This window comes from Crocuta crocuta, unplaced genomic scaffold, assembly GCF_008692635.1.
Source record: "Crocuta crocuta isolate KB4526 unplaced genomic scaffold, BGI_CrCroc_1.0 scaffold164, whole genome shotgun sequence".
NCBI lineage: Eukaryota > Metazoa > Chordata > Mammalia > Carnivora > Hyaenidae > Crocuta > Crocuta crocuta.
The window spans coordinates 2,525,848-2,541,403 of record NW_027530016.1 but is presented as its reverse complement, the minus strand read 5'-3'; the positions used below and the strand labels follow the sequence as shown (position 1 = coordinate 2,541,403).

Genomic DNA, 15,556 nt, shown 5'->3' with positions numbered 1-15,556 from the left:
GAGTTTGAGCCCTGTATCGGGCTCTGTGCTGTCAGTGCAGAGCCTGCTTGGGATTCTCTCTCTCCTTTCTCTGACCCTCCCTTGCTTGCACGTGCACGCGCACTCTCTCTTTCTCTCTCTCAAAATACGTAAATAAACATTAAGAAAAAAGAAAAAGAAATATGCATTAATATATGAGGGATTAAAGGACATGATATATGCAGCCTACTCAAAAGATTCAAGAAAAAATGTATACATGTGCACAGTGCAAATGATAAAGCAGATGAAGCAAAATATTAACAATTGGTGAGTTGGGGTAAAGGATATTTGAGAGTTCATTGTATGGTCTCGCCAACTTCTATTATGAATCTGCAATCATATCAAAATAAAAAGTTACAAAATACTAAAGAATATACTTATATTTCACTACTTCCCGATTTTTCTATAAAACATTTCTTTTATAATCAGAAAAAAACCTATCTGTAAACATAATAACAGTTATATCTAATACGTGTTGAAACTGCTATCTTTCCGAGGTTAAGATGAATTAAAGGCAACGTGGCCATGAAACAAGAGCCACGATTTTCTTTCTCTGGATCGCGGTGTGGGGAGAAGGCCAGTTGCCTCTGGTGTAGCTGTAACGTTCCCCCAGGAAACACACTACCTTTATAGCGCGCCAGGAGCTGCTTAAAATCTAACTGTTGGTCCGGCACTGCGTCCCTGACAGACTCCTGCTGCTGCAGGTGAAGGCAGAGCCGCAGGTCTTCCTCTACTTCTTCAAACGCCGTCCTGCTGCGCCGTGCTTTAAGCTTCTCCTTTGTCATCTGTTTCATGGAGCGCATATAAGGGCTCCCGTCCTGAAGCACGTACCTGAGGAAGGAAGACAAAGGGCCAGGGCTGTTAGGATGCAGGTCTGTTGGGAAGGAGCGAAAATATTCCCCTATTTATGTGCTCCGATCAGCAGAATGTTGCTGTGTTTCTGCCCAATTCAGGTGCTACTCTTTCACCAGTCCAGGCTCCTTCTGGCCTGTGCCCTACTGCTGGGAGGGGACACACTAGAATGTTTTCGGTTCCGTTTCAAGGTAAATTTTGGAGGCAGTGAGTTTGAGAAAGTGAGAGAATAAAGACTGGTGAACTAGTTAACAGGTTAATTTCCCCAGAGATTCACAATCAGTGGAAATGGGATAGGCTCCCCAAATAACAATTTGTTTAATAAGCTCCCTACATATGTTTATTGCACACTAAAGTTTGAGAGCCACTGTCTTGGGGGTTTTTAGCTTGAGAACATTGTACCATTAAATAAATAGAGAATTAGGAGTAGGTCTCATTAGAAACGGAAGGAGCAGGGAATAAGAGGAAAATTCTGAACTGAGTTTTCGGTGCCAGACTGCAGGAATATTTTCATTCTGGAGCTCAGAGGTCAGGAACGAAGATTCTGACTTCAGAATTCCTGGCACAGAGGTGGCCTGTGAAGTCACATGAGCCTAACTGAGGGACAGAAGAGTTTAGTGGTGAGAAGGAATAGTGCAAGCATAAAACCATGGGGAGTCTTTAAGGTCAAAGAGTAGGAAGAGGAATCGGGGCTTTCAAAGGAGAGAAATACGATTGTATCCAATGGAAATGACCATTTTCTACCCAATATTGAAATTATACAGACATCTTGACACTCACACTGCACTGCAAGCTCCCTGAGCGTTGCAGGATGACGATGATAATAGCTAACATTTGTTAGGTGCCAGGCACAGTTCTAAGCATCTGCAGCTATTAACTCTAAGAATTAATTAATCCATCCTCGTGACAACCCTGTGAAGCAGCTATTAATAATATACCCATTTTATGTCTGATGAAACTGAGTCACAGAGATTAAGCTACTCATCGATGTTACAGTTAGTAAGTAGAGGGATTTAAATATTGGCAGTCTATCTGCAGAATGGGTACTTTCTTTCATGTTAAATTTTCCATATATTTGGTCCTTCATCATTAAAAACATTTTTTTTAAATGTCTATTTATTTTTGAGAGAGAGAGAGAGAGAGAGAGCACGCATGAGCAGGGGAGGGGCAGAGAGAGAGACACACACAGAATCTAAAGCAGGCTCCAGGCTATAAGCTGTCCGCACAGAGCTTGACGCGGGGCTCACACCCATGAACCGTGAGATCATGACCTGAGCCGAAGTCGGACGCCTAACTGACTGAGCCACTCAGGTGCACTCACTGGTCCTTCATCATTTTTTCAATAGACTTCATTCTTCAGTGCAGCGGTAGGTTCACAGCAATATTGAGCAGAGGTATAGAGGTTTCCTGATACCCCGTTTCCCGCAAACGCATAGCCTTCCCCATTACCCACTCCCCCCCACCCCGCCCCCCAATCAGGGAGGTATAACTGTTATCCTGATGAACCTGCAGTGGTAGGTGCATCATGGTCACCCAAAGTCCACAGTTTACATGAGTTCCAGTCACTACGCTTAACATACAGCGTGTACTGTGATATGATTGCAAATAATTTGTATAATATTTGCTGAAAGGGGAAAACCAAATGTTCAAACGGAAAAATAAGAAGAAAAACTAACACGTCTATTAAAAGGCTGGCACACAGAGGTAAAATGTTTTCAAAGACGTTTACGAAACCTTAATGTCTTCCTTACCTTGTCACAGCAATTGCGTCTTCTAGAAAAAACTGATCAACAGGAAATGTACGACCTAGAAGAATAAGAAAATAGACTCAAGATATCCATTCAACTACCTTGAAATAAACAGTTTGTGTATGTAAAATTCTCTTAGAACAGAGCTTGGCACAATAAGGTACTGTTTGGTCTGCTGTCTTAAACATATCAAAAGAAAAACAAAAAGCGTTTGATGATAGAAATGAGAAGGGATAGTTCTAGCTCATAAAAACCCCAGAAGTATATAGGTGGAGAGATGCTCATTTGGTAATAAGGCTTTTTTTAACCTCTCTCTCTCTCTCTTTTTTTAAACCTCTTACACTTTTCCCACTCTCCCCTCCCCCACTGAGGAGATTTTTAAACATTCAATGATGAGAAGAAGTAGTACGATTATTTGTCAAAATTGCCCATAAATTGTTCTTTTGGCAATCAATTGCAGAAGGATAAAGCAAAGCCTAAGGTGAGAAACTAATCCCACAGTGAGGCTGTGAAAGCACCAGAAGACACAGACTGTTCGACTTCACTTCCTCCCAGAGTGGGCCAACACCTAGTTAGCAGAATCCAGTAATGAACAAATATGCTAAACACAGAGACAACTTCTCTCTTTATGACAGATTGTCATTATTAAGTCACACTTTGATATTAAACACAATGGGATGCTAGAAATCCTAATAACCGAGACTTTTTTCAAAAACGCATATAAACTGAAATCTCTTAGCAAATGGATATAATGTTACTTCTTTAGTAATTTCATTATATGGTCATTAATTTTATTTGTTATAAATCTAATCACTTCTTGAGAAAATAGGTATAAATACCTGTTATTTTACCTCTCCGATGAACTTTAAAAATAATTATATTTGCTTATTAGAACAATGCATATTAAATGATGCACATTAATCACCTGGTATGGTAATAATCGGGCAGGAACTGAAATACTCTGAAAAGAGCTCAGCATTTAAAGTTGCGCTCATTAGAATGACTTGAAGAGTTGGTCTCTGCAACAGAATGTCCTTCAAGACTAGCAGCAAGAAGTCACTAAGGGAAATAGAAGAAACACCTCAAGGTCAAACAACTCTAATACATAAAAATAAATTAGCTTTTGATGCATTTTGAGCAAGGAATGTGTAAGACCTAGGTGAAAAAAAGCTATACATCTCACAGAAAGATGTGTCATGATCCGAGATGGGAAGACTTAAAATTATAAAGCTATAAACTCAAAACAGTGTAGCACCAATCAAAATAGCAACAGGATCTATCATGGCATTGGATAATTCTACTCCTTGATATCTACATGTACATAATGAAGAATATACAAAGATTTTCATGGTAACATTGTTTGTAATAGTAACAATGGCAACTACCTAACCATCCATCAACCAAGAAGTGGGTGACTAAAACAAAATCACCCAATCTGTGGAATAACATGAGGCAGATAAAAGGAAATAACACAGAGCTTTAGATACAGATATGAAAATGTCTCTAAGACATGGTGACAAAAACCCAAGTTGTAGAACAACATGTACTGCAGAAAAGCAATATCCTTACTGGTCTCCCTGCTGCATTCAGCCCCTCCCCCTGGAAGTTATTCTCAATAGAACAGACCAAGGGTTCCATGTAAACCTTACCGTGCCATTCTTCAGCTCATAATCTTTTGAGGACTTACTAAAGTCTCACTAACAAGTTAGGTCCTACATGACATTTTCTGCCCCACCACAGCTTATCTCCTGGAGCGAGTATTCACACTGTCCTCCTTGCTGTCCTTGAGGCATGTACTTCAGGTCCTTTGCACATGTTATTAACCTGCCTGCAACAGGCTTCTCCCAGACATTCACAGGTAGCTCCCTCACTTCCTTTAAGTTTTTACTCAAAGATATCTTTTCAGCCACGCCTTCCCTTGCCATGCTATTTAAAAATTCAAATGCTCCCCTTCCCCAGCACTTACCATATTTTACTGTATTTATCATTCTTATTGTTGAGCTCACCCATTAGAATAGAAGCTTTATGAGGACAGGGATTTTGGTCTATTTTGTTTACTAATAAAATAACCTAGAACAATGTCTGGAACATAGTAGCTGCTCAAAAAACCTGTTGACTTACTAAATGAACACATCATTTGTGTAAGGAAAAAAAAAAAAAGGCCAGAAAGCAAAAGTACATATTTCTAACAAAGTAAACATAAATGTCAATGTATAAAAGGACATATCGCTAGTCTGATCACAGTTATCTCTGAGGAAGAGACTGGCAATGGTTTGGAAGTGTTAAGGGGGACTTTCATCTTATCCGTATTGCTTGGATGGATAGATGGATGGATAGATGGATGGATGGATAGATAGACAGACAGACAGACAGACAGATAGATAGATACATTGTAGACTCCATGCCCAATGTGGGGCTCAAACTCACAAGCCCGAGGTCAAGAGTCACATTTTCCATTGACTGAACCAGCCAGGTGCCTCCTGTATAGCTTCAGTTTTTAATGAGAGCATATTCTTGTACTATTTATTTAGTTCTCTTTAATTTTGTGAGCTAATTTAATTACATTTACGACTTTTGTTTCTTTTTTAGGGAAAAGGACATAACATAATAAGAAATGCTTAAATGATTTAGAGTACATGCATACTTAAAATCTTCTGCAATTATTAATGATAACTTCGAAGATAGTTCATGCTATCATGTTGACTGTTATACAAGCAGCAGCATACACAACTCCAATCATGTCTTTGGAGACAGAACTCTCTCTACCATATCTCTCTTCTCGCTCCTAATATACTCCCAGAAGACAACAGACCAAAATTGTAACCAGTAATTATTATATAGGGGACAGAAACTATTCTTTTTGACATTTCTTTGATACTTTCCAAACATTTAGAAAAATCATGTTATCTCTATGATCAGAGAATTTATTAAAAATTTTAAACTAACATAACTGTTTAATCTTGTCTACATTTTTACTGATCTTGAGTCCTAGATTTTACTATTTTTTTCTTTTTCCGTCTGAGCTGGCAAACATTCCCCTACTTTTTCTTATAATTTGTATACCCCTTTCCCAACGACTGATATTTGTAAATGCCTGAATCTCCCTTCTCCTGAGTATATTTATCTTTATTCAGATATTATTTTGAATTTTTAACTGTTGATAGTCTACAAGTCATTAAGTTTTATAAAAGTCTTTCTCTTTCGAGGTCATGACTGCCCCTGGAAACCAGATCCAGGACTATGTTTTAGTTTCTCTGAGTTTGTGGAAATATAAATGTTAGGAAACCCAACACCAATCTTTAGATTCAGAATTATACCAGATATAGTCTCCCCTAAAATTTTAAATGAACTTTTAGAATATAATCATTTAAATATTATCAGCCTGGAGTGAAATAAGTCAGGCAGAGAAAGACAAATATCATATGTTTGCACGTATAGGAGGATTAGAAGGAACTTGACGGAGGAACAAGGGGGAGAAGAAGGGGGGAAATGGTGGGGGAAAGGGAGAGAGGCAAACCATGCGAGCCTCTTGAATGCTGAGAACAAACTGAGGACTGATGGGTGTGGGGGGAGGGGGGATGGGCATGGAGGAGGACACTTGTGGGGATGAGCACTGAGTGTTATGTGGAAACTAATTTGACAATAAACTATTTGTAAAAAAAAAAATAAATAAATATTATCAGCCTGGTAGAATCTTATATTTGATTTCGTCCTCCAAGTTGTTTAGTGATTCTGTGAAAATATTTTCTTGTTTCAACTGTTTATTTGAACATTTACCTGCAAAAATGAAATGACTTATCATTTATTTTTCCCTCCAATGTTGTCTGGAGTCTACAAAAAGATTATTTGCCCTCAAGATTCCCAGTGTTTTGTGTATAGTCATTTAAAATTTACTCTTGCCATGTCCTAGAAATTATTTCTTTTTATTTTGATCGATTCATTTTATATGAAAGCCTGCTTTCCTTTAGTTTCAAATTGCTTGATATTTCCTACTGACTAGAGTATCAGTGTATTTAGTTCTTTGAACAAATAGTCTCCTGGTCCTATGTCTTCCCTGCTCAGTTCTTAAAACTTTTGATTAGCAGTAGCTGGGGACTCTTCATGTTTGTTTTGGTTTCTTTTTAAAATGTTACCATTGACTACTTTCTGCTTCTCTGGCAGTCGGCCAACTTTAATTACTTAGCTTTTCTTTCTTCTCCAGAGATTTCTAATAGTGTAGTCCTTTTTGGGGAAAGTCTCATAATTTTCATGGGATTCTTTTTTTTCCACATCCCTAGTTTTTTGTTTTTTTTGTTTTTTTTGTTTTTTTTGTTTTGCTCTAGAACATGATCCACATGACAAACTATGATTAATGTCATTTACTTGGCCCTTTCTTTTAAAATACTGAGGATTCTGATTTTACATCCCAGTCCTTTAATGACTTCTAATTCCATAGACTAAAATCTAAATGCTTTATTGTCTATGGTCTATAAGCCCCTTGGAAGATCTGGTTTCTGCCTTTACTATCTGCTACTTTTTCCCTCATTTACTACAACCAGCTGCACAGGCTTCTTCCAGTTTCTGGGCTCACAATGCCCTTTCCCACTGCAGAGTCTGAGAATGGTGGCTTTGCCCCCTTTGTTACACAGGATGCCTTCTCATACTTCTGCTTTTAATTTAAATGCTTTTAATTTAAATCTCTTGAGGGGTGGCAGCTCTGACCATCTCAGGGATTTTTTTTCTGCAAACACAGCCACCTGTTTATTCCTTCATACTACTTTCTCCAATTCATAATTGTTTATGTACCTATTTGTTCATTAATGGTTTTTCCTATTTGACCAGGAGATAAAGGGGAGCCATGCATGTTTGTTCACTACAGCAACCCCAGCAATTAACAGATCACTTGGCACTTAATACAGTCTCAGTAAATGTATGAAAGAATGTCAGGACTGAATGACTGACCAAATGAACAAAGAAGGAAGGGCATTCTGACCAATCCACCAACTACAGCATGACTTACATCTGTCACTCCCACTAGGTACAGAGCCCAGCTCAGCATGATGCCCGGGAGCTGCTAAGTATCTCCCGGGAGAAGATGTCCGTCTGACACAAAGACTCTCCGAGTGATGAACATAGGCCCCCCAAGCATTTTTAGTATTACAGACCCTGGAGATCGGGAAAGCGTTCCTCTTCTCTAACTTGGGCCTTCTCTGTGGCCTTCCTGTCTAGCTCTGTGAGACTGAACTGGAAACCGAACAAAATCCTTTCAGGCATGTCTTCATTTTCTGTGTGTGGCTGTTTGTTTGGAAAATCTTTGTCTTACCTCTCTTCTGTCCTCTCATGGACTTCATCAACAATGATATGGGTGACTCCCTGCAGAGCTGTGTCTCCCTCCAGCCTTCTCAGCAGCACGCCCGTGGTGCAGTACAGCAGTCTGGTGGCTGAGGACTTACACAGAAAAGGGCACAGAAGGCATTCGTGGAATTTTTGAAAAAAGGAAACTCTTTCTTTCTAAAATTTTAACTAGGCTCCACACCCAACTTGAACCCACGTGGCTTGAACCCACGGCCCTGAGATTAAGAGTCATATGCTCTACTGACTGAGCCAGCCAAGCACCCCAGGAAATACTTTCAGACGAGATCGGGAGCATTCAGGGTGGTATGGCCGTAGACAACACTTTCAAAGCTACTGAAATGGATAGGGACAAAGAATACTGAAAACATCCACAGCTGCATTTAATCTGAAACTACACTAAATGCGTAGTTTCTTTCTGGCAACAACAGTAAAAGCTTTTCTACTTCATATCAAAAATTTGCTTAAGACTCAAAATTATTATAAAACATAAAAACAACAGTAAACGATAAAACCAATTCTGAATTTGTTCCTTATTTGGTTATACAGATTAAGTCTCAGGATTAAGACTAAAACAGTTAGTAGATCACTTCTGCCAATAAAGAATAAGAGGTCTTTTAAAAAAAAATGTTTATTTTGAGAGAGAGAGAGAGGGAGAGTGTGTGAGGGTGTGCAGGCAAGCAGGGAAGGAGCAGAGAGAGAGGGAGAGAGAGATGGCACAGAGCCCGATGCAGAATTCAATCCCATGAACCATGAGATCATGACTTGAGCCAAAATCAAGAGTGGGATGTTTAAATGACTGAGCCACCCAGAGGCATCAGAATAAAAGGTGGAGGAAATTAAGTACACCCAAGTAAGAGTTCTTCTACCAAAATATTTCTATAAGGTCTTTAGCCGTACCTAAGTATATATCCCAACCTGCCCATGTGTCTCCAGACCCCAAGAACTCTTTATACTTGAAAACTACATTTCTGTTACCAGGAGACAAGCAGAGCATACGAACCTTGACACTTTCCAGCCGGATCTGGTACCCCACAGTCAGACCCACTCTTTCTGTCCTTTCCTTAGCAACACGTTCAGCGACAGATATTGCCGAGATTCGTCGGGGTTGGGTACAGATGATGTTGGCCACCTTCTCAGGTGGTCCATTCAGAGAATCATCCAGGATAAACTGAGGAATCTGTGTGGTTTTTCCACATCTGTATGTCAAAACAAATAAGTCCTAACATGAGAGTTTTCAAGTGCTAGTTAACAAAGAAAAACAAAAAACAATCATGTACAATGAGGAAAGTGAGAAAGCTGGTTATGTAAAATGTGTTACACTTCATTTATCTTCTAAACTGACCTACTGACTTGTTACCTGCAGCTTGTAACTGCTAGGAATTTGTACTCGAATTAACATGGCAATCAAATAATAGTTTAGTATCATTTGCAAAATTGAGATAATTGAACAGACATTAGAGTAAGTTCTGTAAACACCACTAGGAATGTGAACTCTATATTTGAATCCTAAAGAAATGGGAATATTATGTTATGAATTTTAAGTGTTATCTTACTGGTTTGGCTAAAAGTAGACTGACGTTAAAAATATAAGAAACTGAGGGGCATCTGGGTGGCCCAGTCAGTTGAGCGTTCAACTTTGACTCGGGTGATGATCTCGTGGTTAGTTGAGTTTGAGCCCCGCGTCGGGCTCTGTGCTGACAGCTCAGAGCCTGGAGTTTGCTTGGGATTCTGTGTCTCCCTCTCAGCTTCCATGTCTCGCTCAAAAATAAATAAATAAACATTAAAAAAATTGTTTTTAAAGATAAGAAACTGGGAGATCTCTTTAAATGTTTATTTGTTTTGAAAGAAAGAGAGGGCCAACGGGGGAGAGGGGCTGAGAGAGAGGGAGAGAGAGGATCCTAAGCAGGCTCTACAGAGCTGACATGGCGCTCAATCCCATTACCACAAGATCACAACCTGAGCTGCTATCAAGAGTCAGACACTTAACTAACTAAACCACCCAAACACTCCAAGAAACTGGAAGATCTCCAATTATTACTGTATCAGTAAGTCTGGACACAAATGTAATTATTAGGTTAAATATTTTTTAGTATAAAACTAAATTAAGACTATAACCGATCCCTGCTAAATAAATTTGGATAACATGTGAAAAGGGTAAAGTAGGAAAAATAATATGACCTAACTTGTTACTAAAAGAATAAAAGCTCTAAGAAAATCAGAATAAATTTAGCAGATGAAAGTTTCCAAGTTAAATGTTCTAGAACTATCCTTTACATTTAAAAATGGTCCTGTTAAAAGCCTTCATTTAGGCACTTTGCCCTATAATTGTTTCAGGGCAGAGGTGAGCAAAGTCTATAAATTAATGGATGAATTTCTGAGTTTTGTTTTGTTTTTTGTTTGTAATTTAGGTCTGTTGGCTACAGATCTGTAATATTAGGTTCTGTGAAACAGTATTTAATATCTGACCAGAAAAAGCACAAATAACAACAGCTACTAGTTTTTTACAAGTAGATCGGTTATGGTAACCAGGGTATATACCATATTCATGGATGAAAGCTACATTACAAATAAATTGCATTCTTACCCAGTCATACCACTTATAACAAGCACTTGGTGCTCGCTCAACAATTTAAGAATGGTTTCTCTTTCTTCCCAAGCAGGGAGTGATTGTCTTTCTTGCAGAATTGACTGGAACTGTCTGGAAGCCTAATAACATAAAGGAGAAGAAGGCATCAGTTAGGTTACTTTGAATCATCTTACACAAAGCTCTCAGTGTGGAATCCCATAGCTAGACCCACCCTTTCTGCTCTTCCTTTAATAATTTGTTCAGAGGCAGAAATTGCAGATTTGTTAAGATTGGGTGCTGATGACTTCAGTCAAGAGACTGCTTAGAGAATCAGCCAGAGTAAGCTGTGAAATCTTTGTGATTTTCCTACATCTGAATAAACTGCAAGATCTTATAAGAGAAATAGCCATCTTGCTTAGCACTACCTTGCTCTTCCTAGCAAGAGTCTCTGCACCAGCACTATCCAATAGAACCTTCTGTGTTAATGGAAATTTCTATATTAGCATTGTCCAAATAGAACCACCTCTGACTACACATGGCTAGTGAGCATTTGAAATGTGATCAGTATTACTGAGGAGCAAAATTTTTAATTTTAATTAATTTTAATTTAAACACCCGCATGTGACTAGGGGCTACCACATTGGATAGCATAGTTCTATCAGATTTTCACTAAAACCAGTAATAGTAAGAGCACTTATGAAAGGGTTCTTTTTGGCCAGGCATCACATACATGTAACTCAGTCTGACATCCAACGACCAATAAACATTGTAGCATATGTTAAGTCTAAAGATGTATTTTTGAATAAGAAATTTACATTAACACATCATTTTCTACATATAATTTTATCATATAAGTTTATCATCTCTAAACACACACTGATCAAATTGAATATGTAATTTTTTGTTTCTACTACCTTACTACTTATGGTGTGAATTTCTATTCATTTTGATGTTCTACAGGTATTGCATGTACTATGTATGCGATAGTGTTACGCTGTGTCAAAAATCAAAATCAGAACTTCACAATTAAAAACGCCATTAGACCGCATCCAATCCCCAAATTGGTTAAGCAACTTGCTTCTGTCCTACAGCCAACTCCATCCTAACAGTTTACTTACAGGTTCTTTTAAAACAATCTTCAAGTGAATGGGGTAAAAACAATATGGACTTCAGAAACAGGGACTTAACTTGAACCCCTTATGTTGCCAACTGCTAGCTATGTGACCTTGGGCAAGTTATTCATCCTAGGATTCTCTGAAATGGGGTCAGAGTCACCCCTTCTCCTTTCTACACTATTTTTTCTCGTATAAGTCACAGCATTAATTTTCATTTCACTTATCAGATGGTCTGTCATCATACCAGAGCCACACGATTCTGAGAATATTTGGTATATATGCATGTGTTTCACTTTCACCAGCCATTGGATTTTCCAAAACTATCTAGAACATGCACCCAAGTTTGCTGTGGCATGCAGGAACTGACCACTTGGAGTTAAATAGAAACAAAAGCATACTGAGGAGGGTAGCCGAGGCTTCCTAACTCCTAATCCGTTCATCCATACAGTAGGGAGGCAACGCTAGCCAATCTCTGAGAACACCCTACCTGTTTAATTCGGAACTGCTTGCAGAGTTTAGCATTTTCAGCATGTACTGATTTTGCCTGCCAGTCATATCTTTTGGAAATCTTTTTCTTAAGGTTCACATAGCTCTCATTCTCCACTATAACTGGCGCAGGGCCTTCATCCTCATCTGAATCCTCCTCGGGTTCTGATTCTTTTTCAACTTGAAGGGGATAAAAGGAAACATTTTCGATATGGAGCCCTTTCTTTAGCAAAGGGGGAGAGTCACTATCTAATAAAGTAACAAAAAAAAAAACCGTAAGATGGAAAAAATGTTAAAACTTAAAGCAGGTTCATTCATTTCGAACAACTACTTCTACTGCTAAATAACGTAAAATGCATCTTCAAATAAACTTTAATTAAGAATAGGTGGCTATTGTTATACCAAATTAAAAACAAAGAAGAAAATATCATGGCATGCTTTGTTAATTCCGTAGACACTTTATATTCAAGGAATTAACTGAAGGTTTCAACTATTCACAAGTGTTCCTAAAATCCTATGACACAAAACAACTCAAATGTCTACTAAATGATAAATCAAGAAACAAAATATGGCATGTCCTTATAATGGAATATTATTAAGCAATAAAATGAAGTACTGATACATCCTGCATGAACAAACCTTGAAAACATGATGCTAAGCGAAAGAAGCCCATCACAAAAGCCACATATTGTATGATTGCATTTCCAGAAAGTATACAGAATGGGCAAATGCATGGACACAGAATGTAGATTCATAGTTGTCAGGGGTTGAGGAAAGGGAGAAATGAGCACTCACTGCTAATAAGTACAGGGGTTTCTTTTAGGGTTGATCAAAAATGTTCTGGAATTAGATAGTCATTATGGTTGGGGCGCCTGGGTGGCTCAGTTGGTTAACTGTCTGACTTCGGCTCTGCTGTTCCCGAGTTCAAGCCCCGCGTCAGGCTCTGTGCTGACAGCTCAGAGCCTGGAGCCTGCTTCAGATTCTGTGTCTCCCTCTCTCTCTCTCTCCCTGCCCCTCCCCCACTCCACGCTCTGTCTCTCTAACTTAAAAAAAAAAAGACAGTCATCATGGTTGCACAACTCTGTGAATACACTAAAAAGCCACTGGATTGTACACTTTATTTTTACTTATTTATTTATTTTAATGTTTATTTNCACAGAGCCCAATGTGGGGCTTGAACTCACGATCCATGAGATCATGACCTGAGCCAAAGTCAGTTGCTCAACCAACTGAGCCACCCAGGCACCCCTGGATTATACACTTGAAAAGGGTGAATTTTGTAGTATGTAAACTGTATCTCAATAAAGGTGTTACTTTAAAAAAAAAAAAGGCCAATGTCACACAATCTGTCATTTCTCAAGGAATATATTTGAATCTCATATGCTAGAAACTGCTGTTTGGCAGCAAGCGGCTAGTGAGTGAACCCAGCCGACTGTCTGCTGCCCACACCTCAATGCAGTTTCATTGTTCTCTACGTACTGATGTTCACCTAAGAACTCTTGTGAAATCATAAAAACTTGTTTCTCTCAGAGAAAGATGGCAACAAATAAGAGAGAATTCCTTGATGAGCTCTGAAAAAGGAGTTTAATTGTGAGGTAAGAATCTGTAAGGCAAATCTGGAAATTGAGCAAGCCGGAAGGTTCCACAAACATTTTCTAATTTGAGAATTTAGGAATTCATAAAATGGCCCTTATGCTAATGAATTTTGGGGGTCTAGCATACTACGGAAAGAGAAATAGCTCTAAAAGCTCATTTGAAAGTAATTCCATGTTACGCATCAGAAGTAAACACGTGAAACCAAGTGGAGCAAATGAAACAGATTTTCGGGGGAGATGCTTTAAGGTTCTTCCAACCCCCAACTGCTAGAATAAACTTATGTATCACTACAAACTTTCAGTGCAGGCAGCCCAGTCACAGTTACAAAACTGAAGCTTACAATTAAAGTCAGGCCACAGTTCAGGGGATTCTCATTCCCTTTTGCCCTTGGACTGAGGAGACTGATTTGCCTAAGATCACCGGGAGATCCAAGAGAAGCCCGCAGAAGCTCTGCCTTCCTTAATCCATCCCGAATGCCTCCTCACAAACCCTCCACCCGAGCAGAGCCTTCCGTACCTTCAGGAGTCCGGTTTGGAGCCAAAGAATTATTTGGAATCACTGCTTTACGACAGACAGGATTATTTATTCTGGTCCCAGAGGATACTGGCAGAAAGTTCACAGAAGGGACGCTGTACTTGTGATGGGTATTTGTTAGTAAATTGACTATTTCTGATTCTTCCTCTAAAAGGGTTATCAAAGAATATACAACAGGTTCGGAAGTTTCTGCAAACGTCAAGGCCTTGCCATAAAGGAACTCAGAAATATGTAAACGACAAGCCAGAGGTAGATCCTCGTTGGTGGAATAAAACGCCACGAGGGGAGCTTGATAAGGGTATTTGTGGTCTTTAGAAAACCGAATTTCAAGTTCATATAAAAAAGAGGCACCTTCATGAGCATTAAGATGAGAATCATCTACAATTCTTTCTGCTCTTCCGACAATTTGATTCAGGGGCATTTCATGTTTGAATTTGCATCTTGATCCAAATTTACAATTTCCTTTGAGGTAAAATTTACAGATTTCAAGTGAAGTCTCCTGTGTGTTTTTGGCACTTTCCTTTTGCTTCAATTTGCAGAATTTACTCGTCAAATACTCCAATTCTAATCCAATGGTCCAGACTCGGTTCTGAATTCTTTCTATAAATTTTTCCCCACAGATTGACTTGAGAACAAATGCCTCTTCCTGCCGCTGTTCCACACACTCATCCAGGCTCACACGGGCAGCCGCCTCAGAGACCGTCATCCTCTCCCCAAACGTCTCTGAAAAACACTGTGTGAGCAAGTGTTCGAGTGATGCCCCCACATCGCCGCCGCAGATCCGCAGGGCTGCCTGACAGCGGTCAGCGTTGAAACCATACCTACCAAGTGTGAAACAGGACAAAAAATACTGAGTAATTTCATTTCTCTTTTTTTTTTTAAATTTTTTTTAATTTTTATTTATTTCTAGGAGAGAGAGAGACAGCGTGAGCAGGGGAGGGTCAGAGAGAGAGAGAGACACAGACTCTGAAACAGGCTCCAGGCTCCGAGCTGGCAGTCAGCACAGAGCCCGACGCGGGGCCCGAACCCACGAACCGCGAGATCATGACCTAAGCGAAAGTCGGACGCTTAACCGACTAAGCCACACAGGCGCCCCCTGAGTAATTTCAAATCACAGTGAAGTTCATTTAACTATGTTCATGTGAAGTTATAACCGTATATAGGCAGATTCATATTATGAAAAAGTATCCCTGGTAACACGGGTTCCTCCCTAGTCACCCTATCCTGAAAGAAAGGGTATTAGGCATATCAGGCACGGCAGCTGCCCCCACGGCAGGAAAGCTCTCTGGGAGGGGTAGTCGGGTTTC

The 15,556-nt window shown here is 39.4% G+C and overlaps 1 protein-coding gene across 4 annotated transcripts in view; it reads right to left on the bottom strand.

Moving 5' to 3' along the window:
- The window catches only part of DHX57 (DExH-box helicase 57), a 54,040-nt gene that overhangs the window by 25,140 nt on the left and 13,344 nt on the right, over nucleotides 1–15,556 (bottom strand). For 3 of the 4 annotated variants that reach the window (XM_077764243.1, XM_077764244.1, XM_077764245.1), the window contains exons 5-12: nucleotides 14,232–15,070; nucleotides 12,121–12,368; nucleotides 10,537–10,658; nucleotides 8,953–9,148; nucleotides 7,921–8,045; nucleotides 3,544–3,677; nucleotides 2,622–2,676; nucleotides 644–849 (exon numbers count right to left, since the gene is read on the bottom strand). In XM_077764243.1, the coding sequence (XP_077620369.1) occupies nucleotides 644–849; nucleotides 2,622–2,676; nucleotides 3,544–3,677; nucleotides 7,921–8,045; nucleotides 8,953–9,148; nucleotides 10,537–10,658; nucleotides 12,121–12,368; nucleotides 14,232–15,070 (1,925 nt within the window). The remainder of the gene's footprint in view (nucleotides 1–643; nucleotides 850–2,621; nucleotides 2,677–3,543; nucleotides 3,678–7,920; nucleotides 8,046–8,952; nucleotides 9,149–10,536; nucleotides 10,659–12,120; nucleotides 12,369–14,231; nucleotides 15,071–15,556) is intronic. The other variant, XM_077764246.1, reaches the window with a different exon arrangement.